The sequence below is a fragment of the Perognathus longimembris genome, chromosome 13 (genome assembly GCF_023159225.1).
Source record: "Perognathus longimembris pacificus isolate PPM17 chromosome 13, ASM2315922v1, whole genome shotgun sequence".
NCBI lineage: Eukaryota > Metazoa > Chordata > Mammalia > Rodentia > Heteromyidae > Perognathus > Perognathus longimembris.
In genome coordinates, this window is record NC_063173.1 from 18272866 (window position 1) to 18298834 (window position 25969).

General features: G+C 40.9%; 2 protein-coding genes across 2 annotated transcripts in view; both read left to right on the forward strand.

Moving 5' to 3' along the window:
- Positions 1-294: 294 nt before the first annotated feature.
- The window catches only part of Ctr9 (CTR9 homolog, Paf1/RNA polymerase II complex component), a 31297-nt gene continuing 5622 nt past the window's right edge, over positions 295-25969 (forward strand). Inside the window, exons 1-21 of the mRNA XM_048359967.1 lie at positions 295-520; positions 3020-3118; positions 7498-7737; positions 8369-8486; positions 8931-9020; positions 10467-10615; positions 12754-12861; positions 14979-15086; positions 15178-15414; positions 15611-15700; positions 15811-15939; positions 16052-16235; positions 17762-17850; positions 19525-19710; positions 19792-19879; positions 20061-20209; positions 22267-22383; positions 22548-22693; positions 24670-24741; positions 25236-25371; positions 25502-25648. Coding sequence (XP_048215924.1) covers positions 476-520; positions 3020-3118; positions 7498-7737; positions 8369-8486; positions 8931-9020; positions 10467-10615; positions 12754-12861; positions 14979-15086; positions 15178-15414; positions 15611-15700; positions 15811-15939; positions 16052-16235; positions 17762-17850; positions 19525-19710; positions 19792-19879; positions 20061-20209; positions 22267-22383; positions 22548-22693; positions 24670-24741; positions 25236-25371; positions 25502-25648 — 2727 coding nt within the window. The 5' untranslated portion in view covers positions 295-475. The remainder of the gene's footprint in view (positions 521-3019; positions 3119-7497; positions 7738-8368; positions 8487-8930; positions 9021-10466; positions 10616-12753; positions 12862-14978; positions 15087-15177; positions 15415-15610; positions 15701-15810; positions 15940-16051; positions 16236-17761; positions 17851-19524; positions 19711-19791; positions 19880-20060; positions 20210-22266; positions 22384-22547; positions 22694-24669; positions 24742-25235; positions 25372-25501; positions 25649-25969) is intronic.
- On the forward strand, positions 1900-2843 carry LOC125361480 (small ubiquitin-related modifier 1-like). Its single transcript, XM_048359969.1, has one exon. It carries the CDS (start codon positions 1900-1902, stop codon positions 2203-2205), a length of 306 nt encoding a protein of 101 aa, XP_048215926.1. The 3' UTR covers positions 2206-2843.

Below are 25969 nucleotides of genomic sequence, written 5' to 3' on the forward strand. Positions count from 1 at the left end.
GAGGCCATGTCGTCGGAGGCCCCACCCCTCGCGGCCACGTCGGAGGCCCCGCCCACTGAAGGCGGAGCAGTTACGCCTCCCGACTCAGGCTCGGAGACCGCCGCTGCGCTCAGACCTTTCTCCCGCCCTGTAAAGTCCCAAGTGTTCTCCCGCCGCCCGGCCCCCAACGCGCTGCGGGCCTTGGAGCAATCACTCCAAAGAGGGAAACGCCAGAGCCACAGGCGGAGCTCGCGGCGGACGCGCCCTCCCGTGGGCAGTGCTTCCGGGGCAGAGGGGGCGGGGCCCCGGAAGTGGCCGGTTGCCGTCGGCTCGTTCGTTGTTTTAAGCGGCTGACTGGTAGGAGAAGCCGGAGCTCCGGCGGTGCCGCTGTCGCGGTTGGATCCCGAGCGGTAGCTGAGCTTCGGGCGAGCCCGAAGCGAGGACTCTAGACTGCAGAGCAGCGGGGCGAGGCGCCCGCTGGCCCTCCGGTCTCATCATGTCGCGGGGCTCGATCGAGATTCCCCTCCGGGACACTGACGAGGTGGGTGTCGGGCGAGGGGGGGGTGGGGGGCGGGAGCCATGAACTTGGACGACCCCGAGTCCCTCAGACCGTCCTCCCCAGGGGACCCCCGATCGGAACCCCTGGGCGATGCTCGGAACAGAACCGCTGCGTCCTCGGCCCCCGCGCCCTCCGGGGCCGGCAGCCCCTCGTCCCGCCGCCGCGTGCGGGTCAGCGGGGAAGTTCTTCCAAGTGTCCCCCCCTCCCCCGCCCCAACGCCACTGGTCTTCCAAGTGCGCCCCCCCCCCCCAGCCTCGCGCGTTTGACAGCACGCCGCGGGCTCCGAATCCACGGGCACCTCGGTGGAGGGGAGGGCGAAGTGAGAGGGGGCGCCTCCTGCATGGCGGAGGTGGGCGCTAATGCCCTCGGAGGTCCACGTCCTTTCCGGGGAGATCGTCGTGCACCCCCCTCCCCCGCCTTGGGAATTGGACCAAAGCTTCATCAGCGAGATGTGGAGCTGAATATTTCGCTGCGACTGCACGCTTGCAGTATCAACCCCCTCTTAGTATAGTACCAACGCCTCGTTCTGGGGTGGCCTTGTCTGAATAGCGCCCTCAGCTTTGATGTTCAGTATTCTTACATATTCCAGACCCTTTACTTCTGCTCACGTGGGACGTAATATTAGGCTATAATTCACCTAGAAAGTCCAGTGGTCTTCAGTCGGTTCAAAAGGTCCCCTATTACCATTATCTGATATCCAGACTATTTTCTCGTGTTTGTGTGTGCGTGCGTGTATGCGCGCGCACGCGTGCACATACATATTCAGAAGTGCCGGTGACACAAATCATGCCCGTGATTGATGTGTACAGTTGGCATTCGACTTTGCATGGCCTCTAGGATCGTGTTTCTCAAAGTGGCAGACCTAGGGCATCTGTCTTCAGGGTACTTAACCACACTTTTATTTGGACTACAGGTTAAGCAGGGTTTTGTTACTTCATTTTTGGGCAAGCGATGCTTTTGAAAGTTTTATAGGACTAGTGATAGGAAGACAGCTAGTAGGATTTGTGGCATATGCTTCCAAAATACTGACATGTATTAGCTCTCCCTGTTGAAAGTACCTGTGTGTATGCATATTGATAATTAAGAAAAGCAGCAAAGAGCCCGTGGCTCACACCTGTAATCCTATCTACTCAAGAGGCTGAGATCTGAGAATTGGGGTTTGAAGCTAGCCTGGTGGAAAAGTCCTCAAGAGACTCTTATCTCCAGTAAACTGCTCAAAAAAAGCTGGAAGTGGGGTTGGGGCTGAGTGGTAGAGTGCTAGCCTTGAGCACAAAAAGGCTCAGGAGTAAACCCCGGAGCGAGGTTCTGTCCGCCCGAAGCAGCCGCTGTGCAGAGACCTCCGGGTGAAGCCACAAGTCACCATGTCTGACCAGGAGGCAAAACCTTCAACCCAGGACTTGGGGGATAAGAAGGAGGGAGAATACATTAAACTCAAAGTCATTGGACAGGATAGCAGTGAGATTCACTTCAAAGTAAAAATGACAACACATCTCAAGAAACTCAAAGAATCATACTGTCAAAGACAGGGAGTTCCAATGAATTCACTCAGGTTTCTCTTTGAAGGTCAGAGAATTGCTGATAATCATACTCCAAAAGAACTGGGAATGGAGGAAGAAGATGTGATTGAAGTTTATCAGGAACAAACGGGGGGTCATTCAACGGTTTAGATATTCTTTTTATTTTCTTTTTCTTTTGCCTCAATCCTTTTTTATTTTTAAAAATTGTTCTTTTGTAATGTGTTCAAAATGGAACTGAATACTGGCACTCCACCTCTTTAAAACATCTGTTAATTTGAATTCTAGTGCTCATTAATCATTATCATTTGTTTTCATTGTGCTGAATTTTGGTGATCAAACCTCAACCCCCTTCACATTGCCCTCTCATTTTAAAAAATGACGTATGTGCACAGAGAGGCCACTTTTCAGGACTGCAATTTTAGGTAAGATCGACCAATGCGAGTATTCACAAAGACTTTCCAATTGGCCCTGAAGTTCTAGCATGTGATTGCCTCACTCCTGGACTATGACTTTCAGTGGTAGATGGAAGTTTTTCATAGAACTGAACTGTAGGAAAATGACCTTTCCTTAACTTGAAGCTACTTTTTAAAGTCTGAGGGTTTGGACCAAAAGAAGAGGAATATATCAGGATTGGAATCAAGCTGGCAGACGTGGTAAAGAGTGATGCTTAACTCCAAAGATGGCTTCACTGAAGAGAAAGTGTTTTAAGATTTAAAAAAAAAAAAAATCTTGTCAGAAGAACCCAGAAAAGTTCTAATTTTCATTAGAAGTTAATAAAGTTGTTGGTGAAGAAGTTTATACAACAACAACAACAACAAAAAAGGCTCAGTGACCCTGTTTAGGCCCTGTATTCGAGCTCCAGGACTGGCCAAAGGAGGGGAAAAAAAAACCCAGCAAAGGACAAAAAAAGCATGAGTCTTAAATAGAAGTAAGGGTTAAAGCCTATCCCCATTTTGTGTTTTAGGTCATTGAACTTGACTTCGATCAGTTACCAGAGGGAGATGAAGTTATCAGTATTCTGAAACAAGAACACACACAACTGCACATATGGATTGCCTTGGCGGTCAGTATTCATGCAAAAAAAAATTGCATATATGTTGACTGGGAAAATAGGTAGTTTCTGGTTTCAGAAATGCATAGCTCACTTGACTATTGATGAGCCAATTATGCCATGTATAAAAATTAATTATATTACCATTTATAGAAATGTAAGGCCATCTAGTGGCAAGAGTGCTTGCTTCCTACACATGAAGCTCTCAGTTCGATTCCCCAGCACCACATATATGGAAAACGGCCAGGAGGGGCGCTGTGGCTCAGGTGGCAGAGTGCTATCCTTGAGCAGGAAGAAGCCAGGGATGGTGCTCAGACCCTGAGTCCAAGGCCGAGGACTGGCCAAAAAAAAAAAAAAGAAAGAAAGAAATGTAAGGCCATTTTCGTAAAGGCAAAATTCATCTGAGTTAAATACTACTCTATATTAGAGTCTTTGATTGATGATTATTCAATAGATTGACGTATGTATACATATACTACTTTAATGTGCTACATAAACATTGTGTATACTTTGGGGGTAACGTTTATCTCTGGCTTATGGTTTTTTTGTTTTGTTTTGTTTTTCTTCTGTGGCCAGTCCAGGGGTTTGGACTCAGGGCCTGAGCACTATCCTTGGCTTCTTTTTGCTCAAGGCTAGCACTCTACCACTTGAACCACAGCGCCACTTCCAACCTTTTCTGTTTATGTGGTGCTGAGGAATCAAACCCAGGGCTTCATGCTTGCAAGGCAAGCACTCTACTACTAGTTTACATTCCCAGCCCATTCCCAGCCCTCAGGCTTATGTTTTTTTGCCGTGTTTAGTCTTCTACCTAGTATGAATATAACTAGAAATCCTTAGATAATCCAATCAGAAAGCCTGAAATTCTATGCCCTCTCTTCCTCACAACACCATTTTTCCTTCTTATGAGATTAGGTAATGTAAATACCATCATTATAATTCCTAAGCAGTTGTGCCATAAGTCCCTTTCATAGAAACAGATTCCTGAATTGTATGGAAGGCCCAGAAAAGTAGGCCTAGAATTGAGCTTATATTCAGTGCTCAGCTTTTTTAAAAAATTGTAACTATTGGTGCACATTAATCGTGCATTTAATTGTGGGTTTCACTGTGACATTCTATAAATTGATATATGGGATATCAGTGGTATCCACTTTCCCTCTTACCCTTTTCTCAATTTACCCTCCCCTTTATCCTTCCTACCCCCAACCTGCTTAGCCTCCCCTAGTAGTTCTGTTCCTTTCAGGTTGGTCTTTTTTCCTATTCTAACTTCCATATTTGAGAAGACATGTGATTCTACATGTTTTTCTGCATCTGACTTATTTCACTTAACATAGTGACTTGTAGTTCCATCTGTCTTCCCACAGATAACATGATTTCATTTATTGTAAGTAAATGATACTCCATTGTGGTCTTTTATTTTGTGTGTGTGTGTGTGTGTGTGCGTGCACACTCACGCATCCACCCTCTTCCCCACACACACATTTTTTTTAATCTGTTCATTTGTTGGTGGATACCAAGGCTGCAGTCCATGGTTTTCTTTGTTATCTGCTGGCTTTTCTTCTTTTTCTCTTTTTGCTAGTCCTGGGGCTTGAACTCAGGGCCTGGACACTGTCCCTGAGCTGCTTTGTGCTCAAGGCCAGTGCTTAACCACTTGAACCACAGCACCACTTCTGGCTTTTTCTGAGTTGTTCATAGGAGATAAGAGTCTCAGACTTTTCTGCTTGGGCTGGCTTCAAACCCTGATCCTCAGATCTCAGCCTCCTGAGTGGCTAGGATTACAAGCGTAAGCCACCATCTCTCAGGTGGCTTTTTCCCCCCTTTGGGTGTATACCCAGGAGTGGTACAGTCCAGTCTTTAATTTTTTGGGGGGACTTCCATACTGAGACTTCCATAAGGGCTGTTCCAATTTATATCTTATCAACAATGTTTAAGCCTTCTTTTTTCTCCATGTCTTCACCATCATTTGTTGTTTTTATTTCCTTATCCAGATAGTAGCCATTCTGACTGGAGTAAGATGAAATCTCAGTGTCGATTTGTATTTTCCTCTTGACTGAAGATGTTGAACATTTTTTTCACATATTTATTAGCCCTTTACATGACTCCTTTTGAAAGTATATAAATTATTTCCCCATTGTTTTTTATTAGATTACTTGTTCTTTTATTGTTTACTTTTTTGAACTCTGTTGTTCTGGAAGTTAGCCCGCTATCAAATGAGTGGCTGACAAAATTTTCTCCCATTCTGTAGGCTATTTCTTTATTCTGTTTGCTTTTCTTTGTTCAGCCAGAAAGCAAAACAAAACACTTCATTGAAGATTCATATGTCAATTCATGCTTTTATTTATTTTCTGAGAAGACTACTCTTAACAATGTCTTTCCAGGGGCTGAGAATGTGACTTAGAGGTAGAGTGCTTGCCTAGCATGCATGAAGCCCTGGGTTCAATTCCTTAATAACCACTTAAACAGAAGAAGCTGGGAGTGGTGCTGTGGCTCAAGTGGTAGAGTGGTAGGTAGGCTTGACCAAATAAATAGAAGCTCAGGGACAGTGCCCAGCCCCTGAGTTCAAGCCCCAGGACTGACCAAAAAAAAAAGGCTATCTTTCCACAGCCTGGTTTAGTGATATGTTTCAGTAATCCTGGCACTCATGAGTTTGAGGTCAGACTGGGTACATAGCAAGATACTGTTTCAAAATCAAACAAGCCTAATGCCAGTGACTCATACCTATCATTCTAACTACTCAGGAGTCTGAGATAGGGAATCAAGGTTTGAAGCCATCCCTGGGCAGAAAAGTCTACCACATTCCATATCTAATTAACCAGAAAAAAGCAGAGCACGTTGGGCACCAGTGACTCATGCTTGTAGTTCTAGCTACTCAGAAGGCTGAGATCTGAGGATAATGGGTAGAAGCCAGCCCAGGCAGGAAAAATCTGTGAGACTCTTATTTCCAGTTATCCACCAAAAAGCCAGAAATGGAGCTGTTGCTCAAGTGACAGAATGCTAGCCTTGAGCAAAAAAGCTCAGGGACTGTACTCAGACCCTGAGTTTAAGCCCCAGTTCTGACACACATACACACAACCAGGACTAGAGTTATGACTCAAGCGATAGCCCAGTATCCATGGGCAAGCCAGCCCTCAAGTCTAATGAGAAGCCCAAAGAACTTGAGCCCCTTCCTGAGTTTAAGCCCTAGTACCATCAAACAACAACAAGAAAAGCAAACAATAGTAAAAGACTGTCTTCCCTTTCCATGTGGTTGTGCCTATAGAAGTACAGTATTTGTCTACTCATTCTACTCACTGGAGACCAGGTCATTAATCCTTATCACACTTTTTTTTTTTAATTTAGAAAGGAGTTTAGGTATTTATTTGTTTTTAGTATATAATCCTAATTTAACAATACTTATGCAAAAGCTAGAATGTTTGAAGAGTAGCATGGCATGCTCAGTAGTATAAACAAGTGAAAGATTGTGAGATACAGGTTGTTCCAGGGGAAAGAGTATATATAGTCTGACGTGAATTCACATGTGTTAAAATCCTAAGTTGGCTGCTAAGTTTAGGACCTTAGACATATGACTTCCATTGAAAATATGGGCAGGTAGTGGTTGCTTCATACAGGTGAGAAGAAAACAACCATACTTGAAGATCCTCGCATGGTATGTATCCCATGGTAATAAACAGTTGTATTCCTTTTTTATTTATAAATGAAACAGATGCCCATGGAAGTTATGTAACAGGACCAAAATCACAGATATTTTTTGGTAGATTTAGAACCACAATTCATGTTTGTTTTGTTTTAATTTAGAGTTATTTATATCTTCCATTATCATTTTCTCAAGTGCTGCTTGTCTGAACATTTTAATTTAGGATCAACTATTGGTAGATGAATAGATGAGCGACATTTGGAGTTGTTATAACAGCTTCCTTAAAGTCTAGTTGACCTATTACAAATTATATATATTTAACATGTATACACACGAGGAACCATTACCAATTCAAGATTAACCGATATATCCATTCCCCTAAAAGTTTCCTCTGGAACACATTCTCCTAGCCCCAGTACCCCCATACCACACAGCCACCCATCTGCTTTTGTTCCGCCTTCAACCTGATCTGCTTTTCCTTGCTAAATATTGGTGTACATTCCTAGAATTTTATATGAATGGAGTCACACAATGTGTATTTTTTCTTTGGTGTGGCTTCTTTCTCTCAGCATAATTATATTAAGATTCATCTATGTTGTGGCATGTATCAATAGTTCAGTCTTTTTTATTGCAGAGTAGTATGTACAGACATTTTATAGCTTGTTTATCATTCCCTTATTAATCAATATTTGCAATGTGCATTGATTTATATGGCTGACCTTATGCTTTAGTGTTTCTAATTTGAGCCTTTATCTTATAGCTGGAATACTACAAGCAAGGAAAAACAGAGGAGTTTGTGAAGTTGTTGGAAGCAGCACGTATAGATGGCAATTTGGACTATAGAGACCATGAAAAAGACCAGATGACTTGCTTGGATACATTGGCAGCCTATTATGTACAACAGGCCCGGAAAGAAAAGAATAAGGACAATAAGAAAGATCTTATCACACAGGCAACCTTGTTGTATACAATGGCTGATAAGATTATTATGTATGATCAGGTAAAATTAATCTCATCTCTTAGAACTTACAAAAGGGAAAAAGCACATGAATGCAAAATGTGTGTCATAGACAGCAGATGATACTTTGAATTTTTCTTAAAATAATAATTGTTTATATAATCATAGAAGAAAGGTTGGAATTGTTTCCATCCTTGTACTGTTGACATAATATGGGCAAATTTATTATATAAAACTTAAACACATGTTGAGCCAATAATTCCAACATTTTCACTCTTATTTCAAGTATATTTTAAGAAATTTGAACTTTCTCTCCTTTTTTTTTTTGCCAGTCCTGGGCCTTGGACTCAGGGCCTGAGCACTGTCCCTGGCTTCTTCCCGCTCAAGGCTAGCACTCTGCCGCTTGAGCCACAGCACCGCTTCTGGCCGTTTTCTGTATATGTGGTGCTGGGGAATCGAACCTAGGGCCTCGTGTATCCGAGGCAGGCACTCTTGCCACTAGGCCATATCCCCAGCCCTGAACTTTCTCTCCTTTTAACTGGCACAGAAGATTTGCATCCCAGGATCATTTCTCATTTTTGTAATTAAGAATTGCTCCCTGTGTGGCTTTCATTATAGTTTTCCACATTTGAGGTGAACTATGGCTAGTTCTTATAATGTCTGTCCATTGCAGAACCATTTGTTGGGAAGAGCCTGCTTTTGCCTACTTGAAGGTGACAAAATGGATCAAGCTGATGCACAGTTTCATTTTGTACTCAACCAGTCTCCCAATAACATTCCTGCCCTTCTTGGTAAGTGGTCTGTGGAAATCATTTTAGGAATCTTTTTTTTTTTTTAACATATGCCCAATCTATATCTCAGTAATAGCTCCTTAATCATTGAGCTGAACAGCAAGGTAGAAGAGTTAAATATGAAACTACCGCAACAGAGGATTGTTGAAATGCAATATGTGTCAGTTACGAATGATTTATTATTTGCTGTCAAAGGGTCAGCTTGGACAGCTACAAGCTGTTACAGTTGTTACTTTATAACATATAACAAAAACATATCATGTTCTGTTTTTTTGAATAAATTGATAAAACCTAGAGAAGATAAGTTTTTTATATGAAATGCTGTTTACTATTTTCAAGCTTTTCTTACTGAGATATATTTAACTTAGGTAAGTTAGTGTGAAGCAGAGGAAATTTGTGTTCTTTAATCAGACAGTGCTTGTTTATTTTTTAAAATCATTACAGGTAAAGCTTGTATTTCATTCAACAAGAAGGATTACAGAGGAGCTCTTGCTTACTATAAGAAAGCACTGCGTACTAACCCAGGATGTCCAGGTAAGAGGAAAGCTTTGTTTTAAGCCTAAGCTGTGCATGCTTCAGCTTAAAACTCAAGAATTTAGCAGCTGCTCATGAAGTCATTTGTGGCAAGATACTGTTAGAGTATTGAAATTATTATTAAAGTGATACAACAAAGCTGGGTGCCAGTGGCTCATGCCTACAATGCTAGCTATTAAGGAAGCTAAGGGGCTGGGAATGTGGCTTAGTGGTAGAGTGCTCGCCTAGCATGCATGAGGCCCTGGGTTCAATTCCTCAGCACCACATACACATAAGCTAGAAGTGGGCACTGTGGCTCAAGTGGTAGAGAGCTAGCCTTCAGCCAAAGAAGCTCAGGGACAGTGCTCAGGCCCTTACAAGCCCCAGGACTGGCAAACAAACAAACAAAAACTGCTTTTGTCAAGGTCATTTTGATTTGTGTGCTATGAAACCAATGATCAATTCCTTGGCCCTATTTTATTTGATCTAACAGTAGGAGGTATTGGTCACCTGAGAAATTTCACATTTAGCCTGAATGACACTGTGTTTACTTTGTCTTCTTCCTGCACCTCTGGCTTCCTTCTTAGGCTCCTTTGCTGGCTTTTTCTTGTTTTCCTAAACTTGAAAAGTCAGAGTCTTTGGACACCTTTTCAGTCTATCCTCGCTCCTCTGGTTACTGCGTGCAGTCTCATGGCTTCTCTACTCTCTGTCCATCAGACTGCAAAATTCATTTCAACCCAGACAACTTTCAGTAGCTCCTAGACAAAGTCTGACCTCATATTGTCTTTGAAAGGCTTTTTAGACTTGTCATGTCTAAAACTAGTTCTCCTTGGATTATTGTCCAAATAATGGAGAATGGAACCATTTAATCTCTAGTGAAATCAAATTTGTGGTCGGCTAAGAGACTTTACTAGACTTTTCATTTATGTGTGTTTTGTTTGTTTTTCGGTTGGTCATAAGACTTGAAGTCTAGGTCTGGGCGCTGTCCTTGAGCTCTTCTGCTCAAGAGGCTAGTGCTCTACCACTTTGAGCCACAATGCCACTTCCTATGTGTGTATATATATGACATATATGTATATGTATATATTTGTGTATATATGTACACACATATGTGTATATATGTGTATATGTACACACATATGTGTATACACACACACATATAGATATATATGCCTTACCATCAAAGTTAACTTGGGAGAGTTTGCAGCTTATAAGTAAAAAGCTAAATTTGAACAATTTGGTAACTCATCGAAACAATGTTATATTTGATGAAGATGAACTAAGGGAAGAGTTTTGGTGTCTGAACCTGTGACTGTACACTGTAGAGTTGAGACTGTGAAAGAAAAAAACTCAGGAAAGTTCTCATGAAGTCATGTTTTTAACAAGTATTTATTTAAGTATTTTTCATATTTGAAACCTAGAAATACTTTCTTTTGACAGATTGACTTGATTTATTTTCTTTTTTAGCTGAAGTTCGTTTAGGAATGGGCCATTGCTTTGTGAAACTTAACAAACTGGAGAAGGCTCGTCTGGCCTTCAGCAGAGCCCTGGAACTTAACTCTAAATGCGTGGGAGCACTGGTTGGATTGGCTGTTCTCGAGCTCAACAATAAGGAGGTATATGAGGGGGAAATTAATTCGTTCTGACTGATAGGTAAAATCTACAATTCTTTGCCTGAACCTCTTGGGGCCAGGTCTGTCTTAGAAGTCAAAATTTCAGATTATAGAAAGGTAAAATGGTACCTTTCTGCACAATATATTAAGCAAACTTACATTTCTGTGGTAAATGGATCACCAGTCACTATTCAGACTAGTAGGATAACTTCATAATTCAGGAAACGTATTTTCCACCAAATGAATTTTCCCTAGGTCTAGAGCTTTTTTGTTTTTTTATTTTTAATTCCAGAGTCTCAGATAAGGGATTGTAGACCTGTATATGTGTTTGGAATGCTTTTACTTACAAATAATAGAAAACATCCAGTGACTTAAGCCAAGAGGTTTTTTTATAGATATTGGCCATATGTCTGAGGTATCAGAGTTGGCATCTCAGTTTCATCAAACCCAGGGTTTTCAAAGTATCTTTCTGTCCACTCTTCATTAATATGTGGCCTTTCATCATTATATTTGTAATTTCATAGTCAAAAGATGGCTGCTAGTCTAGGAATGTGGCTTAGTGGTACAGTGCTTGCCTAGCATACACGAAGCCCTGGGTTCGATTCCTCAGCACCACATAAACAGAAAAGGCTGACAGTGGCACTGGCTCAAGTGGTAGAGTGCTAGACTTGAGCAAAAGAAGCTTAGGGACAGTGCCCAGGCCCTGAGTTCAAGTCCCAGGACTGGCCAAAAAGAAAAATGGCTGTCATATCTCCACCTATCTCATTATTACAACTTAGAGAAGCTCTGTTTTTCTTTTTATTGGTATAGGAGGGTTAGTACTAATATTGCACCCAGGCCCTCCTGCTTGCTAGGTAAATTCTCTAACAGTTGACCACAGAACTTAATGTGAAAAACTCTCTTATACTGAGAAGGAAACTCCCCAATGTGCTTCTTACATGAAATCACCCAAAACAGTGTTAGCAGTGTGTCTCAATATCAGCACATTTTTGTTTTGGCTGTGTATTTCTTCATTGCGGGTGACTATCCTGCCTGTCCTAGGATATTTACCAGCTTTGCTTGGCTTCTGCCCACTGAATGTCAGCAGCATCTCCTTAGATGTAATAACCAAAAAGTGACATTGTCCCCTGTTGAGAACATCCACCTTTAGGCCAATTTCCTGAGAAGGGAAATAGATTATCTTGGCTGGTTTATATCAGTCTTGATATATCTCCTAGATTTTCTCTCCTAAAAACCAAAGGGTCTCACAGGCTACTAAAATTACTCCATTCTGTTAGCAATGTTAGAGGGGGTGAAATGGCTACAGAGACTAATGAAGTCATTAAAGCTCAAACAAGAGCTGAACAACAAAAAAGAAAAAAAAATGGTACATTCCTCCCACCCCCACACACAAACAGTATTGAAGATTAAAATAGAGATCTCATTATACAAGCAGTATAGTTACTTAAAAATCATCAAGAGGCTGGGTGCTGGTGATTCATGCCTAGCTAGTCAAGTGGCTAAAATCTAGAGGATCAAACTTTGAAGCCTGGCCAGGCAGAACAGTAACAGACTCCATCTCTACTTAACCAGCAAAAAGCTGAAATGGAGGCATGGCTTAAATGGCAGAACATGAGCCATAAGCACAAAAGCCAAGTGAAAATAATATAATGTCCTGAGTTCAAGACACAGTACTAACAGTAGCAACAAAAAAAATCAAGAAGCTTCTAGTTCCTGTTACGAGAACTTGTACAAGTTTCCATCTTTCTTAACATAGCATACTAAGTACCCAATACAATTCAGTAAGGCAGTTGAAAAATGTAGTGTTTTAGAAAATTTTCTAGAATGTGCCCTAAGAGTCAGTATAAATTACTTTTAAGACTTACATGAAATATATTTATTCATATACCCATTATCAAATTTCAAGAATTCTTTATAGTGAGTGCTTTTCCATAATAAAATAGGTAGAGAATACGAAGTTCTAACAATGTGGTAACTCACTTGAGATTTGTCATATTTGGAGAAGAACTAAGGCAAGAGTTTTGGTGTCAAGAGGTGGTTATACACTGCAAAGCTGAGACTGTGAAGAAAATTTTGGAAAAGTGCTAATTTTGAAAAGTGTTGAAGTCATGTTTTCACTCTATTGCAATGTTTTCTTTTAGGCCGATTCTATCAAAAATGGTGTTCAGCTTCTTTCCAGAGCCTATACTATAGATCCTAGTAACCCTATGGTATTGAACCACTTGGCAAATCACTTTTTCTTCAAAAAGGTACAAGTTTGTTTGTTTGTTTGTTTAAGTCCTCTCTTTTTCCTGGATGTAATCAGTACTGTTGTTCCTTAACTTGGAGAGAAATTTGAAAATGGCAGATTTTTTTTTCAAATTTTGAGTTCATTTTAGTTACCTGGGATGTGTACATTTGTTCTAGTCATCTACTTAATATTTATTGACTTTGTGTACTGTGGGCAGCACTGTGATGTGACCAGTTATGAGTAAGAAGTGGTTGCACTCTAAAAGTCATTTCATAGAGAGCACACGTAGCTAAGCAAACACAAGCGTGAGCCTAAAAGTCTCCTTTCACTTATGATAGAGAATGAATGAAGGAGTGTGTAAGATGGATTGGGGTTTTACCACAGAGGAAAACTCTGAAACATGGTTGGTTGGAGGTAGTCCAGTGACTGTTTCTAAGTTTAAAGGAGAAGAACACAGATCATTAAGACAGTCTGAGCAGTTTGGTACAATAAGAACATAGCATTGTTGGCTTACCATAGGTAGTGCATTAGGCCCAAAGGTAGAAACTGTGTAATCCAATTTGCATGTACTTACTTAGGCAGTGAGGAGCCATGGAATTTTTGTATGTTGATCATGATACTCTTTTTGTGTGTGTTTTGTGCTCGTCCTGGTGCCTGAACTCAGATCCTGGGCACTCTGCCTGAGCTTTCTTTGCTCAAGGCTAGTGCAATACCATTTGAGCCACAGTCTACTTCTGGCTTTTTTTCGTACTTATTTGTAGATAAGAGTATCACAGGGGGCTGGGAATGTAGCTTAGTGGTAGAGTGCTTGCCTAGCATGTATGAAGCTCTGGGTTTGATTCCTTAGTACCACATGAACAGAAAAAGCTAGAAGTGGCACTGTGGCTCAAGTAGTAGAGTGCTAGTCTTAAGCAAAAAGAAGCCAGGGACACTGCCCAGGCACTGAGTTCAAGCCCCAGAACTGGCAAAAAGAAAAAAAACGAGTATCACAAACTTTCTTCCTGGCTGGCTTTGAACTGATATCCTCAGACCTTAGCCTCCTGAGTAGCTAAGATTACAGGTATGAGCTACTAGTGTCCAGCAGTAGATTGTTGTCAGTAGCTACAATTCTATAAAAACATTTTAGATATCTTTTTTTTTTTTTGGCCAGTCCTGGGCCTTGGACTCAGGGCCTGAGCACTGTCCCTGGCTTCTTCCCGCTCAAGGCTAGCACTCTGCCACTTGAGCCACAGCGCCGCTTCTGGCCGTTTTCTGTATATGTGGTGCTGGGGAATCGAACCTAGGGCCTCATGTATCTGAGGCAGGCACTCTTGCCACTAGGCTATATCCCCAGCCCCCATTTTAGATATCTTAAAATACTAAATTGAAGACTTAACTGACAAAATTTTTATTCAATAAATATGAAAATTTAATCTGCTATATTGAAACAGGAATGGAAATGTATTAAGAACTTTAATCTAGTTAAATAATGAGTTTAAATCATTTTAACCAGCGCTGGGAATATGGCCTGGTGGCAAGAGTGCTTGCCTCATATACATGAAGCCCTGGGTTCGATTCCTCAGCACCACATATATAGAAAACGGCCAGAAGTGGCGCTGTGGCTCAAGTGGCAGAGTGCTAGCCTTGAGCAAACAAGCCAGGGACAGTGCTCAGGCCCTGAGTGCAAGCCCAGGACTGGCAAAAAATAAAAAATAAAATAAATCATTTTAACCTAGTTAGGCAAAAGTTGACATATTTCAGTCTTACTAATAAGATTATCATTATCATTACTAGTAAGCATTTAATGATTACTGAACTTTAATTTTTGTTAAAAGTACATTCCAAGTAGCTAATCATTCTAGAAATAGTATGAAATAAATAATTTTGTCCTCATTTTGTGGATGAGTAAACTGAAGTGGGGGCTAGTGACCTACACAGCTACTAACCACAATGCTTTTCTCTGACAATTACAATGAATTGTTGATAGGCTTCAGCAGTTGTTATGTTATAAATAATATAGCACTAAAAGGAAACCATTTAAGGAAAAGATGGAACTATACCCTATGGATAAATGAAGTGTTAGTGGTTAAGATAAAGCAACTATTTGTGCTGTTCTCATGACATTACTCAATTGATTTTCTGGTCTTTATTATTCAGGATTATAGTAAAGTCCAGCACCTGGCTCTCCATGCATTCCATAACACAGAAGTGGAGGCAATGCAAGCAGAAAGTTGTTATCAGTTGGCTAGATCATTCCATGTTCAGGTAAGGTACTTTTATAAGTTCTCTAAATAGCTGGTTTTTATTTGTAGCTTCAGGTCTTAATACTGTTGTCTTGTTTTATTTCATCTTTTAGGAAGATTATGACCAAGCTTTTCAGTACTACTATCAAGCCACACAGTTTGCCTCATCCTCTTTTGTGCTCCCATTTTTTGGTTTGGGACAGATGTACATTTATCGAGGTGACAAAGAAAATGCATCTCAGTGCTTTGAGAAAGTTTTGAAAGCCTATCCTAACAATTATGAAACTATGAAAATTCTTGGTTCTCTCTATGCTGCCTCAGAAGATCAAGAAAAACGTGATATTGCCAAGGTACAGTTTTCAGATCTTACCTGTTTCCTTTGAATTACTCAGAGATTTCCAGGCCTGGTTTCTTGTTACTATTTGGTAGAAGCAGTTATGGAAGCTGAGTTTGTTCTACTTTAGAGACAGTTGGCTTATAAGCAGGTTACAATGGCCACCAGTTTTACCTTGACAGCATTAACTTAAATGTTGTCATTTATCCCAGGGCCATTTGAAGAAGGTCACAGAACAGTATCCTGATGATGTTGAAGCTTGGATTGAATTGGCACAAATTTTAGAACAGACTGATATACAGGTTTGTACTCGTGATTTCATCTTCTGTCATGTGTAGTTTTATGTAAGCCTGGTGGTAATATTTCTCCTTGATTTATATGCATACCTTTACTGTCTACCATAAATACACAGGGGGCTCTCTCAGCATATGGAACAGCAACACGAATCCTTCAGGAGAAAGTGCAGGCTGATGTCCCCCCTGAGATTCTGAATAATGTTGGTGCCCTCCATTTTAGACTTGGAAACCTAGGGGAGGCAAAGGTAGGAAAATAGAAATCTTCCTTTCTTTCATTCTTGATTAAGTGGAATGCATACATTTTTAGAGGTATCATCTAAGTCTTTCAACAATGCAATTTTCTTTTCTTCCTCATAGAAATATTTTTTGGCCTCCTTGGATCGTGCAAAGGCCGAGGCAGAGCATGATGAACACTATTACAATGCCATTTCTGTCACCACCTCCTATAACTTAGCCAGGCTGTATGAAGCCATGTGTGAATTCCACGAAGCTGAGAAACTATATAAAAATATCCTAAGAGAACATCCGAATTACGTTGACTGTAAGAATTTTAAACCTTTCATATTAGAAAATTCCTAAATTCTTATAAAAGGAGCAAAAGCTTATGGAGGAAAAAATCTTTCTTAGCCAAGAGCCTGTGGCTCACACCTGTGATTCTAGCTACTCAGGAGGCTAAGCTCTGAGGATTGTGGCTCAAAGCTCACCCAGGTAGAAAAATCCATGAGAATCTTAGCTCCAATTAACTAGCAAAAAGCCAGAAGTGGAGTTGTGGGCCAATAGAGTACCAGCCTTGAGTAAAAAATGCTCAGGGACATTGTCTGGTCCTGAGTTCAAGCACCAGACCAAAACAAAACAAAATTCAATAAAAATAAAATAACCTAAAACATGACACTTTAATTCTAGTCCATATCAAAAGCTATTAACAACTGGGCACTGGTGGCTTATGTGGGTAATCCTAGCAACGCAGGAACTGAGATCTGAAGATTACGGTTCAAAGCCAGCCAAGGCAGAAAAGTCTCTATGAGACTCTTATTTCCTTAACCACTCAAAAACCAAAAGTGGAGCTGTAGCTCGAAGTGGTAGCCTTGAGCAAAAGAGCACCGAGGCCCTGAGTTCAAGCCCTACAATTGACAAAAAGAAAAAGAAAAAACTTGGCATGCACATTATGGATTTAAAAGTGATTTAGAGTAAATAAGGTTTATTTATTTTCAATTATAAATAAGGTTTTGGTTGATTGCCAGACTGAATTCAAATTACTCTGAAAGGTAGCAGAGAGCCATTATTTGTTTCTTCTTTTTATTTTTTATTTTGCCATTATTGGTTTCTTGAGGACACATTTTTTATAGAAAAAAAAATTTACACTTATGTGTTACTGCAGTGTTACATAGAAGAGCCACTGTTAGAACTAGCATCTTTTAACTACTGGTCCTTAGTGGTGTGAACTTTCACTATTTTGTCATATGAAAGTAGTGCTTTAAGGAAAGTAACTGACAAGGGTGTACACTGTACAGAAATTGGAAACAAACCAGCTCAAGTTTTATATGTGTGTGCTAGTCCTGGGGATTGAACTCAGAACTGGGTGCTATCTCTAAACATTTTTGCTCAAGACTAGTACTCTGCTGCTGGTTGAGCCACAGCTCCATTTCTAGCTGGGTTTTGGGTGGCTAATTGGAGATGAGATTCTCATGGACTTTCCTGCCTGGGCTGGCTTCAAACTTCAGTCCTCAGATCTCAGCCTCCTGAGTAGGTAAGATTACAGGTTTGAGCCATGAGCATCTGGCTCACACTTTTTAAATAATGTAACCTGAGTTAAGGACTTGGAGCAGGGGTTTAACATTGAGAATAGAGTGAAAGAGATGAATGTTAGATTTCAAACATCAGACTTGATCATGTGGTAATATGATTACTCTTAACTTGTTAGATTGATGTAACTATCTCTTTGTGAGGGTTTTCTAGTCTATATTGATGGATTAACAAAAGGACAGTGGTCCCAGAATGTAACTTCAAAATTATAATCCTTCCATCAAATGTTTATTTTAATGTTTGTTTTTAAATGTGTACTTTCAGGCTATTTGCGCCTAGGAGCCATGGCTAGAGATAAAGGAAACTTTTATGAGGCTTCAGATTGGTTTAAGGAAGCTCTTCAGATAAATCAGGTTGGTAATGTTAAGGCTTAGGTTTGAGAAATAATTTTTTTTCACCTTTTACCCTCTAAAGTCAGTTTTTCCTTTTTATGATCCCCATGTTTCTAGTGAGTAGTAACTTCATTTATTTGTTAAAGATACAAAAGTATTCAGTAAGCCTCTTTTTTTGTCAGTATTGGGGGCCTGAACTCAGGACTTGGGTACTATCCCTAAGCTCTTTTGCTCAAGACTAGTGCTGTACCACTTTGAGCCCCAACACCACTTCTGGCTTTCAGGGTTAGTTAATTGGAGATAAGAGCCTCACAGACTTTCTTGTCCAGGCTGGCTTTGAACAGTGATCCTCAGATCTCAGCCTCCTGAGTAAGCTAGGATTATAGGCATGAGCCACCAGCTCCAGGCCAATAAGCCTTTCTTATTCATGGATTTATTGCATGAAGTTTTGACCAAGAATGGTCAAAAAAAAGTTTCTAAAAAATTTCAAAAACGGACTGTGAATATGGCCTAGTGGCAAGAATGCTTGCCTCGTATACATGAAGCCCTGGGTTCAATTCCCCAGCACCACATATATTCAAAATGGCCAGAAGTGGCACTGTGGCTCAAGTGGCAGAGTGCTAGCCTTGAGCAAAAAGAAGCCAGGGACAGTGCTCAGGCCCTGAGTCCAAGGCCCAGGACTGGCAAAAAAAATAAAATAAAAAATAAAAATAAAAAAATTTTAAAAACAGGGGCTGGGATATGGCTCAGTGGCAAGAGTGCTTGCCTCATATACGTGAAGCCCTGGGTTCAATTCCCCAGTACCACATAACAGAAAACGGCCAGAAGGGGCGCTGTGGCTCAAGTGGCAGAGTGTTAACTTTGAGCAAAAAGCCAGGGACAGTGCTCAGGCCTTGAGTCCAAGGTCCAGGACTGGCAAAAAATTTCAAAAAAAAATGTTAAAATCCTACACATGTATCCCAAAGCTCAGCTGATGCAGAGACGCTCTTGGTTGTCAACAGTTGTGTTTAAGTCACATGATCTGCTATCTCCCTGCCCTTTGTTTTGTGAGAATCTGCTTCCAAAAGAGCAAATGATGCGCAAAAAGCTAAGCTTAAGGTAATCCTCCCAAGCCAGGAAGGCTGTGTAATGTACTTAATTGAGTACAAAGTAGAAATTTTAGATTTGTAGGAAGGCAGCACGCCTTAGTGGAAGTTGGGTGGTGTTATGGGAAAGTTGAATCAAGCATTATTTGAGATAAGAGCACAAAATGGGGCTATAAGTATGGTTCGAGTGATATAACATCTGCCTTGAAGGTATGGAATTGAGTTCAAACCCCAGTCTAGAAGCAAAAAAACATGAGATGGGCTGGGAACGTGGCTTAGTGATAGAGTGCTTGCCTAGCATGCATGAAGCCCTGGGTTCGATTCCTCAGCACCACATAAACACAAAAGGCCAGAAGTGGTATAGCCTGGAACATAAAGAAGCTCATAAACCTCAGTTTCTCAAGATCTGTTTTCACTGAGATTACAGGCTTGAGCCAATGTACTCAGCTACTTTATTTCATCTATTGCATGATTTATGCAAACTGTGCAACTCAAATGGGCCTGAAATCCTAGAAAACTACTGTTGTAATGTACTTGTAAACTCTTCAGTTGTAGCTGTTATGGAAAGGTAATTAATCTCTCACTCAATCTCTTTATGCATGTGTTTTAGGATCACCCAGATGCTTGGTCTTTGATTGGTAATCTTCATTTGGCAAAACAAGAATGGGGACCAGGTCAGAAGAAATTTGAGAGGATATTAAAACAGCCATCCACACAGAGTGACACTTACTCCATGCTAGCACTTGGCAATGTGTGGCTCCAGACTTTGCATCAGCCTACTCGAGACCGAGAAAAGGTAGTTCCCTTTTGTCTTTTGACATAAAACTGATACTCTGCATCCTGGTTTGAATTCTTTAATAATACTTGTTTCTTACAGGAAAAGCGCCATCAAGACCGTGCTCTGGCCATTTACAAACAAGTACTCAGAAATGATGCAAAGAACCTATATGCTGCTAATGGCATAGGTGATTATAAGACTGGGGTGTCTACAGTGACTTGTGAAATGAATGCTTTTGGAGGAATGTTTGTTGATCAGTCTTTCCTGCCCAATGTAATCAATGTAGTTATTTTCAAATTGGACTTGGAGTTGGTTTTCTGGCTGCAATTAGGAAGTTCTTAAATGTAAGCCTTTTTATATAACTTCAGGAGCTGTTTTGGCCCACAAAGGATATTTCCGTGAAGCTCGTGATGTATTTGCCCAAGTAAGAGAAGCAACAGCCGATATCAGTGATGTGTGGTTGAACTTAGCACACATCTACGTGGAACAAAAGCAGTATATCAGCGCCGTGCAGATGGTAATGTCTTGCCTCTCAAGATATTTGTATGTCATGTTCATTGATGAACAGATACTTTCTTAACCATGGTGGCCCTGCCTAGACTTGCACGCCATCTCTTGATCCTGTCTGTCTGCAGAGGTTTATAATTATATAAGTGGGCCAGGCTTTGGTGTCCAGGCCTATGTAACTGCATGCCTTGGGCAAAGAGCATCCTCTTGATCCAACTTTATTGTCTGTAAAATGGAGCTCATTGCAATGTAACCTCATAGAATTTGGGGAGGACACAACATGAAAAGTACTTGGCCCTAACATATCTACAATATGCCATATGCCTAGTACTGCAAACAGAAGGGCTTCATATTCATTTGGTTTCAGTAAAAGCTTTATTAGTGTGTATGCCAGACCTGGGGCTCGAGCTCAGGGCCTGGGCAATGTCCTTGAGCTTTGTTGCTCAAGGTTAGCTCTCTACTACTTGAGCCACAGCACTACTCCTGGCTTTTTTCTCTTTTTTTTTCATAATTGGAGATACAAGTCCTCATGGACTTTCCTGCCCAAGCTGGCTTTAAATCACTATCTTCAAATCTTAGCCCCCTGAGTAGCTAGGATTGCACCCAGCAGCCTTTTTAAAAATAATGTTTAATTTTTGAGATAAGATCTCTTTATTTTGTCCAAGCTAATCTCAAATGTCTGGGCTCAAGTGATCCAAGTTAATCTTCCCATGTAGCTGGGATTACACTCATACAACTGCACCCGGTGTGTTTTTAAAAAGAAAAACTCTATGGAGATAATATTTTGTGCCTGCAGAGTTTTGTTAGACTTATCCTATTTGTTGAGTGCTTGAACTTAAAGTCATCATCAGCATCTATAACATTAGAAAGTAAAAAAGTTCTTGGGTTCTTCAGGCTTCTTTCAAAAGTTAGCCAAAAAGAGCAGAGCAGGATTTGAGAAATGGTTTACCCCTTTTATAAGATGAGGGGGTCAGTATCCACATTTAGAATATTGAGACTTAGGACCTTCCCAGTTTGTATTATTTGAGATAAGCCTTCCTGATCTACAGAACAATAATACTACTTTTAATAAATACAAGCTATTAACCAATTCCTACAAAATCTTGTTAATTATTTGTAACAAGATGTATTCCATGGTCAAAAAGTTCCATGTTCAAATCCAAATTAGCAACACTTCATGTGTTGCTCTTCCCAAGCCGGCAAGTGAAACTGTTAAGATTTTCATAAACATTGCCAGTAGGTTCCACAGATCCTAAAGAAAGACCCAAAGACTACATACAATCCAAAAGATAAGATGTATGATTATATTCTCTTTTGATCATGTGTGTGCGCATACATAGGTGCTGGTAATGGACTTCAACTGAGAGCCTTGGGTTCTTGCTGAGCTTTTTTGCTCCCTGCTGATTGATGCACTACCACTTAAATTACTCCTCTAGTCCAAGTATATGATTTCTAGTAGAGGATAAATAAGTGGATCCTAAGTAGTATTGCTAAAGATAGGAAAGAGGATTTCCAGAGATGAGAGGGTTTTTGACTGTAGTAGAACACTTGCCTACGAAGAAAAAAAATTTCTAATTTGTTTACCCTTTCTTAATCTGTTAGTCCAAATTTCAAGTGTCTGGTTTCTCTGAAAATATTTTTTATGTAGTTAAAAGGTATTCTGTTGAATTTCAAAAATTATTTTCCTATTCTCTGAAATTATTCAAAGGTAGAAAGCCTTTCTGCAGAGGGTTTTGGGTTTGTTATTGTTGTCGTCAGTCATGGGGTTTGAACTCAGGAGTGGACACTGTCCCTGAGCTTTTCTGCTGAAGATTTATTTATTACTCTACTACTTTGAGCCATAGCTCCACTTCTGGTTGTTAGGTGGTTAATTAGCAATAAGATCCTTAGAGACTTTCCTGCCTGGGCTGGCTTTGAACCACAATCCTGATATTGCCACTTCCTGAGTAGCTAGGATTACAGGTTTGAGCATCAGGGCCCGGCTCAACAGAGTTTTTAAACTGCTGACGTTTTTGCTACAAAAATACCTTTTGCATTTTTAATTAACTTTCTCCTCTTTTTTTGTAGTATGAGAATTGCCTCAGAAAGTTCTATAAGCACCAAAATACTGAAGTGGTCCTGTATTTGGCCCGGGCACTATTCAAGTGTGGCAAGTTACAGGAATGCAAGCAAACTTTGCTGAAGGTAAAAGCAAGAATTGACTATTATTTCCCTCCATTCCTGTACTGCATTGCATTTTAAAATGACCTTGTATGCAAGTTGACATAAATACAAACACTCTTACTCAACTAAAATTATTTTCATGTTGTGATGGCAGATGAACTAGTAGCTTTGTTCTTTGTTTATAGGCTAGACATGTGGCACCCAGTGATACAGTTCTTATGTTTAATGTGGCTTTGGTCTTGCAAAGATTAGCTACCTCTGTCCTGAAAGATGAAAAGAGTAATCTGAAGGAAGTACTTAATGCTGTGAAAGAACTGGAGCTGGCACACAGGTAAGTGCGTGCAGAAACCATCATTGTCATTATTTTGTTTCTTTAAAACTATTTGTCTTCAAAGGTGCAGTGTCATTTCCTCAAAAAAATAACTGTGAGACTCATTCTAGGGCTGGGAATGTGGCCTAGTGGTAGAGTGCCTGCCTAAACATGCATGAAGCCCTAGGTTCGATTCCTCAGCACCACATACATGGAAGAGCCAGAAGTGGCATTGTGGCTCAAGTGGTAGAGTGCTAGTCTTGACCAAAAGAAGCCAGGGACAGTGCTCAGCCCTGAGTTCAAGCCCCAGGACTGACCAAAAAAAAGAAAAGAAAAAAGTCGTCCCAGCACTGTAGAGGCTAAAATAGACAGTTGTCACCAGGTGGTGCCACTCTAGCCAGACTCCTACCAGATTTGGATCATATCTATAGCTTGCCCTTGATTTTTCATTGATTTGAAAATTATACGACCCAATGTTTTACACAAGTAAAATTTTTAGGCCCTATATTGGTTTAACTTCTCAAACCAGTGTTTCTGTTTATGCACAGGTTGTTGATATTCATTGAGCTAGGATTGAGATCTTACCGTTTAAATGTTGTTTAATAGATTCATTGAGCTCAGTTCCAAACGTATTTAACTATACAGTATTTATTTGGTAATTCAGTGTATGTGAAATTAAAACCTGGCAGGCCTTTAGGTTTTTTTTTGGCCAGTCCTGGGCCTTGGACTCAGGGCCTGAGCACTGTCCCTGGCTTCTTCCCGCTCAAGGCTAGCACTCTGCCACTTGAGCCACAGCGCCGCTTCTGGCCGTTTTCTGCATATGTGGTGCTGGGGAATCGAACCTAGGGCCTCGTGTATCCGAGGCGGGCACTCTTGCCACTAGGCTATATCCCCAGCCCGGCCTTTAGGTTTTGTCCAACCATATTTACATTTCTTGCCTTGTGTGGGAGATTGTAAGTGCTTACTGGCCTAAGGCAACCCAACCTCCATGCTGATATGTTTAGTAAATTTAATGTTTGTTGCTTGATTTAGGTATTTGTGGATTTACTGAGATATAGTCTATCTTTGTCTGTTTTGATGAATTTATATTTGATGAAACATAATGACTCATTATTGATGAGTCTTTTTAAAAAGAGTTCACTACATGGTTTTCCTATAAATGGTAGTCCTTTATGCATTAAATAAATATTAAATAGGTTCATATAAATTGCTTTTGTGTATGCTTGCTGGCCCTAGTGCTTGGACTCAGGACCTGGGCACTGTCTTTGAGGTTTTTTTCTGAAGGCTTGCTTTGTGGTTAGATATAACAATCTCACAGGATTTCCTACCTGAGCTGTCTTGGAACTGTGATCCTCAGATCTCAGCCTCCTGAGTAGCTGGGACTATAGGCATGAGCCACCAGCACCCAGCTAATCATTCTGTTTTTGTAGAACAGATTAAAAATCTTCAAAAGGCTGAGAATGTGGCTTAGTGGTAGAGTGCTTGCCTACCATGCATGAAGCCCTGGGTTTGATTTCCCCAGCACCACATAAACAGAAAAGGCTGGAAGTGGTGCTGTGGCTCAAATGGTAGAGTGCTAGCCTTGAGCAAAAGGAAGCCAGGGACAGTGCTCAGGCCCTGGTTCAAGCCCCAGGACTGGCAAAAAAAAAAAATCTAAAGAGCCTTATTTTGCCAAGTGCTAATGGCCCATACTTGTAATCTTAGCTACTAAGGATCCTAGTACTAAATCCTACCTACTAAAGCCAGCCCAGGCTTTAAAGTCCATGAGGCTAATCTCCAGTTAACTACCCAAAAGCTAGAAGTAGAGCTTTGGCTCAAAGGGAAGAGCACTAGCCTTGAGCAAAAAACCCAAGGACAGTGCCCTGGCCCTGAGTTTAAGCCCCTGCCTGCCCCTCCACCCCACCCCCCTACACACACACACATACACACACAAATAAAATAGAGCCTATTTCATTAGAATCTTCTCTTCAACTATTTTGTTTCCTCCTTCCATTCAGATACTTCAGTTACTTGAGTAAAGTGGGAGATAAGATGAGATTTGACCTGGCCTTGGCTGCTACAGAAGCCAGGTAAGCCACTAACCAAACAACGCTGTTGGAAGAGTGGTGCTGGGTGGATTGAGAGTCACGGTGGTAGGTGGAGGTTCCTGGCCACCAGGGCTCAGTTCTTCGTATTCCTCCCAAGGACTCCCTTGTTTGTACCAAGGCCTTCTGTCAGGAAATTTGGCAAGATAGATTGAGCACAATACTTAGGTTGTAAGGAAAACTGCCTTTGTGTTTTCCTTATGTCAGCCCTGTCACCAGAATCAAGATAGGATTCATGAGTCTAGTCATATTTGGAGATCATGTTGGGAATATTTTTAGCTGCGTTTTTGGAGAGCATTTATAGTTTGGAAATATAACAGTGAATAGTATCGGCTTACAATAAAGCCAAGTTAATTTTGCTAATTAAGACATTCCATAGGTAGCAGTTGATCATCTGCTTCAAGTGTTTTACTGTACATAAGGAAAACAGACATGCTGAGGTTTTAAACAAAGTGTACTAACTGAGCTGATGCTTCCAGGCAGTGCTCTGACCTACTGAGCCAGGCCCAGTACCACGTGGCTCGAGCACGGAAGCAAGATGAAGAAGAGCGGGAGTTGAGGGCCAAGCAAGAGCAAGAAAAGGAGCTGCTGAGACAGAAACTTCTTAAAGAACAGGTATCCGTTACCTCCTTCCCTTACACCATTTGGGAAAGCTGTGTGAATCTGTATACGCTGTAAGTTAGGGAAGAAGTCTTCTGCTTGGAATTATGGCCATGAGTTATTGTTCCTACTTTTTCCCCCATAGGAAGAGAAACGTCTGAGAGAAAAGGAAGAGCAAAAGAAACTCTTGGAACAACGGGCCCAATATGTGGAGAAGACGAAAAATATCCTTATGTTTACTGGTGAAGTAGAAGCAACAAAAGAGAAGAAGAGAGGAGGTGGTGGTGGACGGGTAAGATAGCCACCTGCCGTCACTGGTGGCTGCGCTCTGTGCTTAGGTTTTAGCCTTGACTTCCTCTATCTAGAAACAGTCTTCCGGGCTGGGAATGTGACTTAGTGGTAGAGTGATTGCCTAGCATGCATGAAGCCCTGGATTCGATTCCTCAGTACCACATAAACAAAAAGAAAAAAAGTAGTAGGTCTCCTATATATCTTAGGCATAAAATGTGAATGGAATTGGACTAGAAGAGGTTGAGTAAGTCCTAGGATCAAATTTAAGGTATAGATGACATCTAACCTACAATATTGTGTAAGGAAATTTAAGGCAGAAAGA

Bases quoted from the DNA above. Each gene is read 5' to 3' on its own strand.
- LOC125361480 (XM_048359969.1), top strand. From the start codon at position 1,900: ATGTCTGACCAGGAGGCAAAACCTTCAACCCAGGACTTGGGGGATAAG.